This window comes from Mesoplodon bidens, assembly GCF_964165515.1.
Source record: "Mesoplodon bidens genome assembly, chromosome: 12".
NCBI classification, from domain to species: domain Eukaryota; kingdom Metazoa; phylum Chordata; class Mammalia; order Artiodactyla; family Ziphiidae; genus Mesoplodon; species Mesoplodon bidens.
Window position 1 is genome coordinate 35,524,907 of NC_138168.1, and position 17,841 is coordinate 35,542,747.

Below are 17,841 nucleotides of genomic sequence, written 5' to 3' on the forward strand. Positions count from 1 at the left end.
ATGGCTGAGAACACCAGAAAAGTTGCGTTAATAAAACTGCATAGGGTCTACACTGCACAAAGTTCTCTGCTACCAGTTACAATGATCCTCTTCCTACTTCATCTTTCCAATACATCTTGCAAGGTTTGTTTTCAAAAAAGGCATTACAGGGTTTCCCTGGTGGCGCAGTGGTTGAGAGTCCACCTGCCGATGCAGGAGACACGGGTTCGTGCCCCGGTCCGGGAGGATCCCACATGCCGTCGAGCGGCTGGGCCTGTGAGCCATGGCCGCTGAGCCTGCGCGTCCGGAGCCTGTGCTACACAATGGGAGAGGCCACAACAGTGAGAGGCCTGAGTACCGCAAAAAAAAAAAAAAAAAAAAAAAAAGGACATTACAAGTTGGCGAGCTTCTGCTTACAAAAATCAGTCAAATCCTTTCCCCTTCACCACTATTAAATCCATCCTATTCCTGAGCTTTATTCCCCCCAAGTAAACCAAACGTAGGCAACTTAACACTCCAGAATCAACAAAGGACAACGTTCCAGTGTGTGTTCAGGAAACGAAAGAAAGGCTTCTCTGCAAATGTACAGTAGAATTGAAGACTGTTCGTAGCTGTTGATGATCTGTAGAAACATTTCCAAGGTTCTTTGAACAAAAGATTTCGATTCAAGCAAGATCACAAAGAGGATGATGACAGAGTCCTTACTGTGCCTTGGTGTGTGTTCCATTGGCTCTGCTTGGGCGAGTGACTGTGGCCGCTGTTGCCTGGATGTAGAATTCCTTTGCCCTCCAATCTCCACACACACGAAGCACATTAAAGAATAAAATGTGGGCTTCCCTGGTGGCGCAGTGGTTGAGAGTCCGCCTGCCGATGCAGGGGACATGGGTTCCTGCCTCGGTCCAGGAAGATCCCACATGCCGTGGAGCAGCTGGGCCCGTGGGCCATGGCCGCTGAGCCTGCGCGTCCGGAGCCTGTGCTCCGCAACGGGAGAGGCCACAACAGTGAGAGGCCCGTGTGTCGCAAAAAAAAAAAAAAAAAAATCAAGAATAAAATGTTTATGTCACACCTCTTCCGAGAGGTTTAAAGCGCCGTATGTTATCACATGAATCCTCACAACACCCCTGTGAGGTAGGTAGGCGGGGACTATTGTTACCCCCACTTTACAGGTGAGGGAAATGAGGCACACAAGAATTAAGGGACTTGCCCAGAATCACACAGCTAGCCACTGGCAGGGCTTAGGATAAAACTCATACTGGCTAGCACCTAGCACAGTGCTTTGCACATAGTAGGTGTTCACTGAATATCTATGGATTTTATTTGACTTATATCTCAACATACAATATACACACAGGAAATACAAGCAGCCACCACAGAACATTTATCTCCTACATTCCTTCTGATGACATCTCTCCTGACTTTGAACCCTGCTGGATGAAGGATGTTCAAGAATCCATCTTGCACCTCAGCCCTCGGGTTGCAGCGGATCGATGTACACACCATCTGTGGACAACCTGCTCTTGCACCTGCTCTACCACACAATCTTAGTTTTCTAATGAAAACAAAAGTGGATTTCAGGAACCATGCTGACTTTTTTTTTTTTGCCGGTTTGTTTTAAACGGAGCCATCGGAATGGTTCTGTGTCTTGTTTGTACAAAAAAGAAATAAGGCTGCTCTAGTCCAGTTAGCTTGTGAGAACTGTGCCAAGCACGAAAATCTCCTCCCAGCTCGGATGGATTTCTACCTGGGAAACTGGACTGACCCCAGGGAATGGCAGCTCCAACAGAGGAGGGTCAGCAGGGTTGAATGTCACTTGCACTGTTCATGGTCTGTGTAGTCATCCAAGTCCACATCAGAATCAAAGAGCGAGTGTCCAGTGAAATCCGTGTCTGGGGTTCTGGAGAAACTGTTCTCTGCTCCCTCATCTTCAAAGGTCTCTGTCCTTGAGTAAGAGCTGAAATCCAGCAGGGGCGTATGCGTTTTGCTGCCTTCACAGCTCTCCTCGGACTCATAGATGGTGTTGTCATCATCATGGTGCCACTCAGGCCAGAATTTCCTCCTTATCCTCTCACAGTACATGGCAAGATTGATCAGCTCACCTGCAGGGTGGTGAGGAAAGCGAGGGTTAGTTCTCAAAGGCAGCAATCTACCAGCCACTTGGCTTTCTGGGAAACTTAGAAGGATGGGGTAGAGTAGGGATTAACCATGTTTTTCCACAGAGGCACTGTCAAAATGTTTAGATTTTTATACACAGAAGGAGAAAGGTGAGTGGGAAAAGTTAAATTCAGTGAATGGGCTGAATGAAATTTCAGAGTGAGTCCGATGGTGGTGAGAAGTGAGGGGGTAGCTTATCCAAAATGGCAGCTAAACTACCATCATTTGGCTTTGTGAAATATTTTATTATTTTATGTTTGCATATCAAGAGAACTAGTGCTTCGACTGGTTCATATCTAAATTAATTTATAGTCCATGAAAACACACCAACTGTTAGTTGGATTAAGTCAGCCAGAAGTGATCCTTCATTCCACAAATATTTGTAGTGTCATTATGGGCTGGTCAGTATGCCAACTAGTTGAAAAAAAATTAGGTTAGGATGGAAATTTTGCCCTGAATCATCCATAAAATAGGTAATTCAGAATCGTCTTTATAGATGAGCATGCCTGTAAACATATTTAGTAAAACAGAGATTTTTTTATTTTTTAAATAAAATTCAACAGTGCACCCATGATTGGGTTTGCTGGGCTTGGTCGTTGGTCTACTTCTTTTTCCTGTGAATCAAAGGAACATTTTTGTTAAGTTGCTAAAATTGTCCAGGCATTCATCTGAAATACGGCACGGTATATGGCTTTCATTTCCTAATTGCAAATGAAAAATGTAGAAAGAGGGTGAGTTTTTGCTTTTGATCCACCAGATGGCAACACTCCTCAGAAGTATATAATTTGTCACTGTCTCTTATAGGACTTTATTGCCCTAAGAATATTCTCTGGATGTTTATTTTTTGAAAGTTACATAAACATTCACTTATTGTGTAGGTAATCCATGTTTTATTGCAGGAAATTAGAAAATACAGATAAGCAAAAAATAAAAGAATTACCAATAATCCCATTTGCCATAATAACATTTTCATTTAAACTCTTCCTGAAATTTACATATTTATATATGCATTTACATATATTTACATTTGCTATACAGCGTTTACTATATATTCTGTTTCCTATGCCACTTTCTTCACTTAGCAACATATAATGTAAACCTTTTAATTTCACTCCATGACCACCTTGATAATTGCATAGTACTTCATTATACAGATGTACCATAGTTTCATTTTGTTTTTTCCAGTCCCCTATTATAGCCATTTAGGCTGTTTCTATATTAACAGCTCTAGTGGTTATAGCCTGTAACTACTCTATTTTATTTTCTATCAGAGAAAATAATATATGCTCATTTTGGAAAATTAGAAGTCTGTATATAGAAATGGTATAAATATACATAATATATATATATATATATATATATATATATATATATATATACACACACACACACATGAAGAAGAAAACAAAAGCACCTATAATCTCACCAATCCAAGGTAATCACAATTAACATTTTGGTGTGATTTCTTTCAGTATTTTTTTCTATTTATTTATTGTCATTATTATCATTACCTGTCACTTTCTGTAACATTATAAGCATTTTCCCACTAAAATTTTTCAAAACTTGATTGCTGTTCTGCTTAAATATATCCGTTACAAAACATAATAAGGCAAATCCCCCCGCTTCATGGATCCTGTAAACCAGTGGATTTGTATTGGTTCCAGGTCACCATTTTCAGTCTTCTCAGATCAAAATAGTTCAACTCACACTTATATGAGTCCATTCTGATTGCCCCCAACTCGAAGACTTTCTGTATGCGCTCGGAAGCTAAGAAGCCAACATCATTGCTCCTTTTTGGGCAGACGCACGCAAAACTTTCTCTTATTTTCTCCCTCAGGGAAGCAGTTACGAAACGCCTCACCAGGTATTGCTGGTAACCAAAAATTGGATAAAGACGCAGAAGCAGCAGCAAGGGGCCATTGGGGGCAGGGAATATCAAAGATGAATTGTGGTCACTTCACAGCAGGCCCTGGGGACAACCCTGTTTGCTTCAATCAAGTCCATTCCCAGAAAGTAAGAATCTAGTCACAATGTCCATGGGATCTACACAATATATGACTGTCTCTACTTCTTTTGTAGCCGTTCTCTCTACAGCCTGTTTCTTTACTTTTCTTCCAGGAGAGCTGCCCCCTTCATGACTGTGTGACATTAGAACCCCTTCAGTCTGCAATAATAAAAATTAATAATAGCACACATGTATATAGGCCTTACTGCGTACCAGGCACTACTTGAAGTGCTTTATTTATTGTTGAATTTTATTAACTCCCATCCCTAGTCCTGGCAACAATCCTATGAGGCAGGAACTATTAATATCTCCATCTGTAATAGGAAAACTGAAGCAACAGAGAGGTTAATTAACTTGCCTCAGGTCACGTAGCTATATAGTGGCTGAGCCAGGATTCAGACACAGGCAGTCTCCAGACTCCATTCCCTTCACCATGACTGGACTCTGTCTCTCTCCTGATGAGCTGACAGCCTGGCCTGGGAATCAATAGCTTCCCACTACCTGTTACAGCTTATTTTTCTGTAATTCTTCATGGAGTCTCAAGAATTTTGAGGAGACAGGTGTCGTCACTCAAAGATAATGGGCTGTCATGAAGAAGAGATCCCTCTATCACACAGTGAAGAAAGGGTGTGCTTTTTGATAAGCAAGGGCTGCGAGCTCACATGCCCATCCTCAAATCCTGCCCCTGATAAAAAGAGTGAAACAAAGAGTGAAAATCTACAGTTGAGTTCTCCATTTATCTGGTTTTCCCAATCCTTGCTTGTTCCTAGATTCTCCACCAGCTGACCCACTCAATGTGCTACCAGCCAAAAAGAATGAAAAAAGTCGGCAGTAGAAACAGGCTGTGTGTAATGTGTGTGTAATGTGTGTGTGTGCGTGTGTGTGTGTGTGTGTGTGAGAGAGAGAGAGAGATGCCCGTGTTAACATAAGTGCCTATACTGAAGGTGTAAACTTTGTGAAATAATTTTTTTAAAACTGCAGGGTTTTTTTCAAAGTGTACTCAACAATCAGATAATGTCACCTATCAGACTGGTAAAAAAAAAGTCTAATACCATCCAGTGTGGAGGGTCAGGCATTATACTACATGGCTAGTGGAAGTATAAATTGCTATAAGCTTTTTAGGAAAGTAATCTGATGTTATCTATTGAAATTTTAAATTCAGTTATCTGTTGGCTCAGGACTCCACTTTTAGTACTCTATTCTACTAAAATAAAATCATCAGTATGTAAAGATAGATGAGCATGGATGTTGAATGCAGTATTATGTCAATAAAAAAAAGAGAAAGGAAAGAAAGATGGAAACACCTGAATGTCCATCAGTAGGGATTGATTGAATAAATTCTGGTATATCAATTCTATAGAATATTGGGAAACTGTTAAAAAGACATAATATTTTATTAAGTGAAAAAAACAAGTTATAAAGTAATGTGTATAATGCAATTCCACTGTTTAGTTTTAAAACAATAAAAACAAACAAACCAAAACAGCTATATACATGTATGTAAATTTGTATATGAAAAAAAAAAGGCACAGAAGGGTTCACTCCAAATCCTTAGTATTAGTTTTCTATGGGAGTGACACTGGACATGGGTGAGGGGAAGGTAATAAATCTTTTAAAATATACCTGTTTAATTCAACTTATTGTGACAATACGTATTACCTTTTTAATTCAAAAATCCAATAAAATAAATTAGTAAAATGACTAATGAGTGATTACTGATATTCTCAGACAACTTGAGAGGATATTTATCAGAAAGCCAAATGGCCCTCTACCCCAAGGACACTCCCAGACAGAATAAAGAGCTTTTCTCTTGGAGTTTCTCAAATGGAAACATTCCCCACGGCTCTTTGGAAAAAGTGACTCCTTTTATTTTCCTATATTTCTCCAATGCCTCCCAGCACCACTGCCAGCCCCGGGTTCTTAACCAGCCAATATCCGGAAAACCTAGGGCTGGCGCTCACATTCTTTTGGTTTCCAGGTATTTACTCAGCACCTCCTGGCTCCACGCCTGTGGTAGGTGCTGGCTGTGTCCTTGGTTGCTCCCTATAACACTGTGTCACACAGGCAGCAAGGGTGCTGAACATTTCCTCTTCAGAAAAGTTCTCACCAGGGCTTCCCTGGTGGCGCAGCGGTTAAGAATCCGCCTGCCAATTCAGGGGACGCAGGTTTGAGCCCTGGTCCAGGAAGATCCCACATGCCGCGGAGCAACTAAGCCTGTGCGCCCCAAATACTGAGCCTGCGCTCTAGAGCCCATGAGCCACAAGTACTGAGCCTGCGTGCCACAACTACTGAAGCCCACCAACCTAGCACCCGTGCTCCGCAATGAAAAGCAGCCCCCACTTGCCACAACTAGAGAAAGCCAACGCGCAGCAATGAAGACCCAACGCAGCCAAAAATAAATAAGTAAATAAAATTTTTTTTTAAAAGTTCTTAGCAAACTTGAATGCGGTAATGAGGACACCCCCCCCCTTCCCCAGTCTCACTGAAGCTAATTCACAGATCTCAGGATACAAAGACCAGCAAAGATCATTTGAGCCAGCCCTTCCCTGAGACCCAAATTCCCCCACAACCTCTTCCTAAACACTTTGAATGGAGAACAGTAAGAGTATGGGGTGGGCATATACGTGTATGTTTTTCAAAGATATCCAGCATTTTTTCCACCTTTTAATCAATCAAATAATAAGCCAAAAAAAAATAATCCATGTACAATAAATAACTGATGGTAAAAGAGTTGCTGAACAGTGTTTGTTTTTCTTAAAACACAGAAGGTTGTGTTCCTTACAAATTCAGAAAAGCAGTGTTAGGTTCTCTGGGTTTGGTACGGCTCTCCAGGGCAAGCAGCTGTGCGACAGAACCCGTTCCCTTTTGTGCTTTACTTTCACTTTTCTAGGCTCTCCAACTCTCCACGTCTATTTTAAAGAGTGACAAATCCACATGCAATTCTCTAATAAGAATACTCTGATCAAAATATCAAATGTGACTCCACATTAAGAGGGTTGCTAAAAAAGACAAGAAATAACAAGTGTTGGTGCGGATGTGGAGAAAAGGGAACCCTCGTGCACTGCTGGTGGGACTGTAAATTGGTGCAGCCACTATGGAAAACAGTATGGAGGTTACTCAAAAAACTAAAAATAAAATTACTGTATGGTCCAGCAATTCCACTTCTGAGTATTTACTAAAGAAGACAATAACACTAATTCAAAAAGATACATGCATCCCTATGTTCACTGCAGCATAATAGCCAGGATATGGAAGCAACCAAAGTGTCCACTGATAGATGAATGGATAAAGAACACACACACACACACACACACACACACACACACATATACATAGTATGGAATATTACGCAGCCATAAAAAATGAAACCTTGCCATTTGTGACAACATGGATGTAACTTGAGGTTATTATGCTAGGTGAAATAAGTCAGACAGAGAAAGACAAATATCATAAGATTTCACTTATATGTGGAATCTAAAAAACAAACAAGCAGTGTATGTGTAACTGACTCACTTTGCTGTACAGCAGAAACTAACACAGCATTGTAAATCAACTATAATTTAAAAAACTATAATAAAAAAACTATAAAAACAGCATTGTATATCAACTATAATTAAAAAATTAATTAAAAAAATAAAGTATCCTTGCTACTAAAATGAAAATTTTTAATTAAAAACAAACAAAAAAATCAAAACAAAACCAGACTCACAGATACAGAGAACAGACTGGTGGTTGTCAGAGGAGAGGGGAGGTCGGGGGGTGGGGACATGAATGGGGGCGGTTGAGAGGTACAAACTTGCAGTTATAAAGAGAATAGATCATGGGGATCTAATGTACACCATGGGGAAATATAATCAATAATATTGTATTAACTTTGTATGGTGACAGTAACTAGACCTATTGTGGTGATCATTTCAAAATGGACATAGACATTGAATGTAGTACACCTGAAATTAATATAATACTGTAGGTCAATTATACTTTAATAAAAAAAACTTGCTGATAATAAAACTGAGATTCGGGACTTCCCTGGTGGCACAGTGGTTAATATAGAATGTTAGTAAAAATTATTTGAAACAACCCACAAGTCCAGAAAAAGATTAATCACATAAATTACAATGTAGCCATGGGATAGGATATAATGCAACTACTAAATATACTGTTTTGAAGAATATTTAATGACAAGGGAAATGGCCATAATACATAGTTAATTAAAAACTGCAGGTTACGGACTTCCCTGGTGGCACAGTGGTTAAGAATCTGCCTGCCAATGCAGGGGACATGGGTTCGAGCCCTAGTCTGGGAGGATCCCACCTGCCGCGAAACAACTAAGGCTGTGCACCACAACTACTGAGCCTGTGCTCTAGAGCCTGTGAGCCACAATTACTGAAGCCCGCACACCTAGAGCCTGTGCTCTGCAACAAGATAAGCCTCCGCAGTGAGAAGCCCACACACTGCAACGAAGAGCAGCCCCTGCTCGCCACATCTAGAGAAAGCCCGCGCGCAGCAATGAAGACCCAATGCAGCCAAATCTAAATAAATTAATTTTTTTAAAAAACTGCAGGTTATAACTATATCAATATCATGATCCCAATTTTTAAACATACATATATACATGTACTTGATAAAAGATAGAGAAACATACCACAATATTAACAGAAATTCTCTGCGGGTTATGGGGTCACACGTTAATTTTTTTTTTAACTTTTCTATCTTTTCTAAATTTTCTCTAGTAAGGAAATGACATTTCATATCATACACAAACATATTATGTATATTTTAAGAATTGCTGAATATTCAAAGTCTGTCCTCCTACTCACCCAAATTAAGGAAAAGTTCTCATGATTCTGGATGTTTCCCGGAGTAGCCTGTGTGGCTAGATTATTTTAAATATCTAGGACCAAAAAGCTAATATTGATACACACACACTCACACAGATGGCAAGGACAATAGTGGCTTGGCTGTTCCAAAGCTAAGGCAGAAAACTGCCAGATCCAAGCCACTTCCACTCCTGGATGTGAGCCAGTTCTAAATTATCCAGGCTCTTGGTTGTTTGTTTCTACTTCTCCTTGGAAGGTCTCCACCACAAAAAGAGCAAAGGCAGAGAAAGAAGTTGAGATCAAATCAGTAGTTTGCCTGCATTAGCAGCTCCGATCAAAAGGTTAGAAAGGGGCATAGAATAATGACCGAAATGAGCTTTAGAGGCTCGCTGTGGACTTGAATGATTTGTTCCCCGCCAGTCCCCATGGAGAGCTGGAAGCTACCGGCTTATCTTAAGAATCTGCATGTACGCGCCAAAGTGCCCTGCAGGTGACAGCGTCAGATTCCCCCAAATGTGTGCGTCTCCGCATGGGACTCAAAATCAATTCTCCAAAAACACTGATCATTTCTTTAAAAAGAACACTGAACGCCTCAAGTCCCTCCAGGAAGTAATAGAGGAAAGGGCCAAGTCATAAATAAATTCACAAAAGATGCTTCATTTCTTCGAGAAGGGATTCTGTACAATCTGAGATTGCTACTGATACTGGATACCTAAATCTTTCTGACTAAATAACAGAAGACCTCAATACACTTGACCCTGAAACAACATGGGGGTTAATTCGCAAAGAACTTATAGTCTGTCCCCTGTATCCAAGGTTCCTCCACATTCGTGGATTCAACCAACATGGGCTGTGTGGTGCCATATTCATTACTACTGAAAAATAACCACGTATAAGTGACTCATGCAGTACAAACCTGTGTTGTTTGAGTGTCAACTGTAGTGTGTGTGTGTGTGTGCACACATAGGGTGTGTGTGTGTGTATGTGCTTGGGTAGAAGTGTAAATGTATGTGTACAAGTGAGTGTGTACAGGGCATGTGGGTATAGAAGCATATGAGTAGATGTGAGTGTGTGTGTACTCATAGGTGTGTAAAGGTGGTGTGGTAGGGAAGGAGGGAGTACGAAGAAACAGGAAACAAGAGTAAATACAAAACACACCCCTAAATGAACGAAAAGAAATCACTATCTTTTAGACCACCATGAAAATCTGATTAAAATAAAGGGAAACTACTTTAAGTGCTACAAACATCACCAATATGATAACATATTCAATTTAGATAACTTCCAACACATCACAAGACAAGGAACACCTCCATTCTGATAACGTAGGAAATTAAATATAAGTCCGTACTATCCCTGTCCCCACCTAGCTTTTGTTCTAAAAGACCTTCAGTCAATGCCTGATCCATTCCAACCAAGTCTGGAGCCCCATCCCCACCAATCTGGAGAGTTACTCCTGCTGCCTTTAGCCTGTTCTGAATCTCTGGGCATGCACATGAGTACACACACACACACACACACACACACACACACACACACAGCTATAGACTTCAACAACCTCCCCACCCACCCACCCACGACTACCACACATGACTGCTCACCTGCCTCAGTTTCTTGTATGATTCTGTCTTGCTTGGTTCCATCCATCCATCCAACATTAATTAAGAGTACTCTATATGTTATTCACTGGTGATCTCATGTACACCTCCAGTCTCTCAGCTGGGGTATAAAAAGCCTGATTAACTCTTGTCAATCCCCTTCCCCAAATCGAAATATGGAAGCTTGATGCCCACATTCCCAGGCCCCAGGCACTTGCTTAGGTACTGTTTAAAACCAGAGATGACTCAAAATGGTTCCCATTCATCAAGGCAGAGGAAGCCTCTCCCAGAGGCCCCAGCTGCCATGTATATCCCACCACCCCACTCCAATGCACACGCAGGCACACACACACACACATACATACACACATGAAGATCTGGTCCCTTGACATCAACCCAGGTTGAGCTGACTTTCCCTGCCCCACTGCCAATTTTACTCCTGGCAACCACCCCCATCCCTACCTCACACATATGTGCATCCTCTAGCTCTGGTCCCACTCATCCCACTTCGACCCCTCCAGTTTAGAATTGTAATTCTCATGGGCCTTACATCAAGATCACACAATAAAGATACCATTTCTTTGGTCAAAATGCATGTATAATAATATCCATAATAACACCTCACATAGCACTAGACTTACAAAGCATTTGTTGACACTTTCCCCATTTTCCCACTATCTTGAACTTTCCAGCTCTACTACTCTCAGTGTATGATCTACAGACACCCCGCTGGAATAGGAGAAGAGAGTGCTTTGAACTCAAATGACGCAGAATCATATGTACCTATACACACGTGTGAAATATCTGAGACCAGTTCAGACTCAAAAGGAGCATGTGAGATGGGCAGTGAACTCATCAGCCCCACCCGACCACGGCTGCCACAGTGCTGGATAAACCAGAAACTGATGAGCCACCGCAGTCCAAAGGAAAGTAAGGGAGACCCACAAAACAAGGGCACTAGGGGGAATGCAAGCCCTGTTTCAGCGACAAGTATTAAGTCCACTACGTAAGGAGCTGGAAGAAAAGCCCTGGTGTAGAACACAGCAGGATTTGTGTCCGCTTTGCTAAGAACATGGTCTGAGCAAGATGGCAGGTGAGAAGCCTCTACATGTCCTGAGCACAGGAAACCGACCCTGGCCCCAGACACCAAGGCCTGGCGCCTCCATAAAGCACAGCCAAGCTCAGGGGCATTGGCCTAGAATTCTCCATCGTGCTGCTCCCACCCTCCGCCCCCCGGCAACTCCCCAAACCTGAAGAGCTTCGTAGGGCTTGCCTTTTATCAGCCGCTCAGGTCTCGTCCCAGGTAAGGTCCACATTGCCTGTGCCAAGTGTCCAAAGACAGTGGCGTCTAGAGTGGAAAGCTTGGGCCCCATGATGTACTTCTTGTCACCTGCAGCAGAGAGAGCAGAGAGAGGTCACTGGGCCAGCCCTCACCATCCACTACGTCACAACAGCATTCAGCATGCACCCATTATATGCCCATTTAAGTGTGCATCCAAAGCTTTGCAAAACCAGGGCTTCCCTGGTGGCGCAGTGGTTGGGAGTCCGCCTGCCGATGCGGGGGGCACAGGTTCGTGCCCCGGTCCGGGAAGCTCCCACATGCCGTGGGGTGGCTGGGCCCGTGAGCCATGGCCGCTGAGCCTGCGCATCCAGAGCCTGTGCTCCACAACGGGAGAGGCCACAACAGTGAGAGGCCCGTGTACCGCAAAAAAAAAAAAAAAAAAAAGCTTTGCAAAACCAAATGCATGTACCCCCTTTGACTTATAACTAGAAACAAAAGTAAAGCAAATTAAACAATTCTGTGATATATCAACCCATACAACAGCAAATCAGGGAAGTAACTGGAAACATATCAAGATATGTGGATGAGAGAGGGGGTTCGTGGAAAAAAGGAAGAATTGATCACCCCCAGACCTCCAGAGGCACCTCCTTGTCTCCAACTCTAGCCATTAAAGTTTGAGGTGCTTGAGAACACCTGGAAGTTTGCTTAAACCATCTCTAGTAACCCCAGCCAAGCACACCCAGCCTCAGCACTTACTTTTTTTTTTTTTTTACAATTGCCCCAGGTTGTCTCCAGGCCACTGTGTTGCAGGATAAAGAGGCAGCCCAGGTGGAAACGGATCCATCCTACTTCCCATCCTGCCACCACTGTGATTCCCTACGGAAAGCCTGGTCATTAACTAACCTCGCAAAGCTTCAGTTTTCCCATCTGGAAAATGGGGATGCTATTAAGGGTATTTTTTTAGGGCTACTGTGAGGATTAAATGACATAACACATGTAAAGCACTGAGCGCCATATCTGGTTAACTCATCAGACACCAGCACTCATGAGGAGAGACCCTCTGTTTCTCCGGTCCATTCCATATCCCACCCATACTTGAATCTCTAAGACACTCTTTTCACTGTGGCACTCCCTTTCACAAAGACCTTCAATGGTTTATGAAACGAGCTATGAAATACAGTCCAAACTCAACCTGGAATCCAAGGCTCATCGCACTCTGTTCCCACCCATGTTCCAGCTTTATCCCTCATCCTCCTTGACCCTAGCAGACCCAGAACAGCTCCACTCCCCAGCACGCTTCATGCTTCCCACTGCCACGCCTCTGCTCATGCTGTGCCCACCCCTTTCCCTTCCCCCCAAAACCCATATGTGCCCCCACTTCTCTCCATCTGGTAGATTCTATCCATCTTTCCACCAGAAGCCTCCTTTCAAAGCCGTCTCGGGGCAATAGAAGCTTTCAGTTCAGACAGCCCTGTTTCAAATCTCACTTTTACACATATGACCCAGTTTCAGAGAGGAGAAAACAAGTGAAAGGAGGGCTACACTGGCTTCCTGGACCCCCCAAATGTTGATTTCCTTCAATGGCTAAAAGAAAAGAGTCTAAGGGAAATGCCAGAGTAAATGGTGAATTCTGTTGTAGACTCCAAAGATTTTGGGGGCAAGAGGAAAAAACGTACATGAGTTTATAAAAACTTGGGAAATCTAAAAATAGAGCACTTAAGACCTTGATAAAAGGGAAAAAATACTAAATATAATCATTTGGATCCATACATCAACTAACGCATATAGTGTTCAGCCCAAATTTGCCATTTGGCTCAGAATGTTAAAACTGGAAGGATACTGAGTTAATAACAGAACCAGACTAAAAATGCTGGCACCCGGGCCTCCTGACGCCCAGCCTGATGCTCTCTGCTCTGTACAATATGCCGTGAGGAGAATCACCTCAGAGATAAACACCCTCCATGGAACAGCAAGAGGGTTGAGCTGTGAACGTTTACAAAAGGATGCTTAAGTCAGGAGGGAACACAGAATACAGAAGGAAAAAAAGAACAAAAGTCTAAGGGTTTTTAAAGGAACTTGCCAAAAAAAAAAAAAAAAAGGATAGAATTTAGCCTTCATGGTAGATACACAATTATATGTATATATACACACAAGACAGTTATAAATTTAAAGAATATAAAAATACCCTCTGGGGCTTCCCTGGTGGCGCAGTGGTTGAGAGTCCACCTGCCGAGGCAGGGGACACGGGTTCGTGCCCCGGTCCAGGAAGATCCCACATGCCGCGGAGCGGCTGGGCCCGTGAGCCATGGCCGCTGAGCCTGCGCGTCCGGAGCCTGTGCTCCACAACAGGAGAGGCCACAACGGTGAGAGGCCCGCGTATCACAAAAAAAAAAAAAAAAAAAAACAACCCTCTGTTACTAAGAAATCCTCCGGTCTTTCTGTATACCCTTCAACCAGCTTCTGCTAAGATTAACATCATAGGTAACCACAGTACGTTTACAAAAACTAAAAAATTAACATCAATATAATACAATTAACTGCACTATAAGCTTCATTCAAATTTTATTAGTTTTTCAACTAGTATCCTTTTCTGTTCCAGGATCCCAGCTAGGATCCCACACTGCATTTAGTTATCAGGTTGCCTTAGTCTCCTCCAATCTCCTCAGGCCTGCCTTGTCTTTCATAGCCTTGACACTTTTATTAAAGAACACTGGTCAGTTATTTTGTCAAATTTTCATCAACTTGGGTTTGTCTAAGGTGGTTAATAATTAGAGTAGTCATGCATTTTTATGAACCCTTCTGTGATGGTTATTTTATGTCAACCTGACTGGACTACGGGTGCGAAGTTCTGTGGTCAAACATTATTCTGGGTGTTTCTATGAGGGTGTTTTGCATGAGATTAACATTTAAGTGGTAGAGTGGGTAAAGCAGAATGCTCTCTCTGATGTGGGTGGGCCTCCTCCAATCAGATGAAGGCCTTATTGGACAATAGGGCTGACTCTCCCTGGAGTAAGAGAGAATTCCTCCTGCCTGACTGCCTCTGCACTGGGACATGGGCTTTTTCTTGCCTTCAGACTTAAATGGAGACATTGGCTCTTCCTTGGTCTTGAGCCAGTTCATAAGGGAACTACACCATCAGCCCTCCCAGGTCTCCACCCTGCCAACCCACCCTGCAGATCTTGGGACTTGTCAGCCTCCATAGTTGTATGAGTCAATATAACTTTATTATAGAAGAGAAATAGACATGGATAGATCTAGATATCTATATCTAGATCTCCTATTGGCTTGTTTCTCTGGAGAACCCTAATACCCCTTCTCAGGGCATCATATCAGGGGGTCCACAATGTCCATATGTCCATATCACTGGGGATGTTAACCCTGACCATGCGGTGAAGGTGGTGTCTATAAGGTTTCTTCACTGTAATGTTACTATTTTTCCTTTTGCAATTAATAGCCTTGGGAGAGAAACTTTGAGACTGTATAAATATCCTGTTTCTCCTCAAACTTTGGCCCACTAATTTTAGCATCCATCAGTAGATATCATCTGAAACAATTATTACTGTGGTGTTTGCCTAATCAGGATTTTCTGTTTCCCTCAATCCTTCTACATGTATTGATCCAAATACTACTATTCCCTTCATCCCCCATTTACTGACGTATTCCATTATTTATTTAAGTGTGCACTTGTCGGTATTTATTTTATTCTATGGCCTATAATCCAGTACTCTCATTATTCTTTTTGCTGTTCAAATTGTTCCAGATTTGGCCTTTTGAGCTTGGCAGGAAGTATTTTTAAGGGGGAGACTGAATTTAGATTAGACTCTGCTTAGAGATGAAGAGGACAAGCCAAAGTCTCAAGTCTGCAGCACGCCCAGGCTTCACCAAGTGAGCCCATTTTTCCTTAGTGGAGGGTGTTAACAAAAACAAAACACTACGGGCACTTCTGAAGGGCACTGAAGGAGCAGGCTTGGGTGACGAGGCAACTCAAGCCTCATTTTCAGTAGGTAAACCACCCCCCCCAGTTTCTGTAGAGATGGACAGAAGGAGCACCTGTAACTCCCTGCCAGCCCCCAGATTTGGTGTGTGGACTGTGAACCATTGGTGAGAGCAAATAAAGACTGAAAATATCAGAAACACTGGGAGGTGAGGGACCCAGGGTACATGGGGCTCCCTAAGGGCCGAGGGATGAGGAGAGGACAAATAGAGAGCAACATGGATCTTAAAAGTCTCACCAGAGGGAGGGACCACAAAACAGAGCAAATGAGGAAGCACTCCTGGTCTAGGCTGTTTGCCTGCTGCCTGCCTCTCAGCCTCTTCCTTGGGGAGGATGCATGACAGCTGCCAGCAGATGGGTCTCTCTAGGCCCTGGCAGGACAAGTCAAGGTCTACCTCATGTGAATGCTCTAGTTCAGTCAAATATGCCGGGAGCTCATCCCATCACCATCCTTCATCCCATCCTTCCTGTCTCAAATAACCTGCACTTGTCTAACCCAACGCTTCCCTTATGACTCAGGTCAAGTTCTCCCTCCTCCAGTCCAGGAAGGCTACCTGCACTGTCCAGTCCCCTAGCACCTCTCATTGCCCACTCCCCTGCCAAACCCCAGAGGGACAACTGCTTAGAGCAGGGCTGCTCAAAGGATAGCCTGATGCCAGCATCAGCATCACAAATGCTCAGGCCCCATCTACTGAATCAGAATGACTGGGAGTGAGCCTGGGAGAAAACCTGCGTTTCAACAAGCTTCCAGGTCAGTGTTTCTTAAACTTTAGAGGCATAAAAATTCCCTGGAGAGCCTGCAGTTCTTAGACACACTTTGAATAGTGCTGTTCCAGATGATTCTTATGCATGTTAAAGTTTGAGAAGCACTGGTCTAGACTAGAGTAGATCAGTGGTCTTAAACTCGAGCATGCATCATCATCACCTAGAGGGCTTTTTAAAAATACTGATTCGGGGCTTCCCTGGTGGCACAGTGGTTGAGAATCTGCCTGCCAATGCAGGGGACACGGGTTCGAGCCCTGGTCTGGGAGGATCCCACATGCCGTGGAGCAACTAGGCCCATGAGCCACAACTACTGAGCCTGCGCGCCTGGAGCTTGTGCTCCACAACAAGAGAGGCCGCGACAGTGAGAGGCCCGTGCACCACGATGAAGAGTGGCCCCCACTTGCCACAACTAGAGATAGCCCTTGCACAGAAACGAAGACCCAACACAGCAAAAATAAATTAATTAATTAGTAAAAAAAGAAAGCTGTTGTATGTAGAAAACTTTAAAAAAATAAAATAAAATAAAAAATAAAAATAAAAATACTGATTCATCCCCCAGGCATCCCCAAGCCAGGAGTTTCTGATTCAGTAGGTATGGAGTGGCACCCAAGAATCTGCCTTTCTAACAAGATCTCAGGTAATGCTGATGCTGCTGATGGACGGACGACACTTTAAGAACCACTGGTCTAGATCACTCATTAGGTAATTCACACATCATCTCACAGTCTTATTTATGTGTGTGTCCTATCTCCTCAAGTAGTTTTTAATCTCCTTGAGGGCAGGTAACCCTCTGCCTTACTTTTCTGTCCATTTGGTGCCTATCACAGTAGAAATCATCAATCAAGGTGTTGATAGCCTTAAGTATGTTTGATCTATCTCTTCTTAGATTAGAGAACTATTATAAGGATTGAAAAATGTAATAATGTGAAAGCATTTTGCAAACTAGAAGGTGCTACTCTAACGTAAGGAATTATTTTACACTCATCGACAATAATAGAACAAGTACTACAGCTGTGGGCGGAACAGTCTAACCTCCCACACGGTGTAGAAATTCCTTCTCCCATTTCCCTACCAGATAGTCCCCAACTGCAGCCCCTCTAGGGACTTCTCCCTCATTTCCTGGGCAAGGCAGGCAATTCTCTGGTTAGATAGTTCCTTACATTGAGACAAAATATGTCCCCTTGGTACATCTACCATTGATCCCAGTTCTTTCCTCTGGGATCACACAAAGCATTTACGACCATATT

General features: G+C 42.9%; 1 protein-coding gene across 5 annotated transcripts in view; it reads right to left on the bottom strand.

The window, feature by feature from the left end:
* Window positions 1–1,276: 1,276 nt before the first annotated feature.
* The window catches only part of FAXC (failed axon connections homolog, metaxin like GST domain containing), a 71,318-nt gene continuing 54,753 nt past the window's right edge, over window positions 1,277–17,841 (bottom strand). For all 5 annotated transcript variants that reach the window (XM_081250428.1, XM_081250427.1, XM_081250426.1 and 2 more), the window contains 2 exons: window positions 11,827–11,943; window positions 1,277–2,075 (listed from right to left, as the gene is read on the bottom strand). In XM_081250428.1, coding sequence (XP_081106554.1) covers window positions 1,786–2,075; window positions 11,827–11,943 — 407 coding nt within the window. In that variant the 3' untranslated portion in view covers window positions 1,277–1,785. The remainder of the gene's footprint in view (window positions 2,076–11,826; window positions 11,944–17,841) is intronic.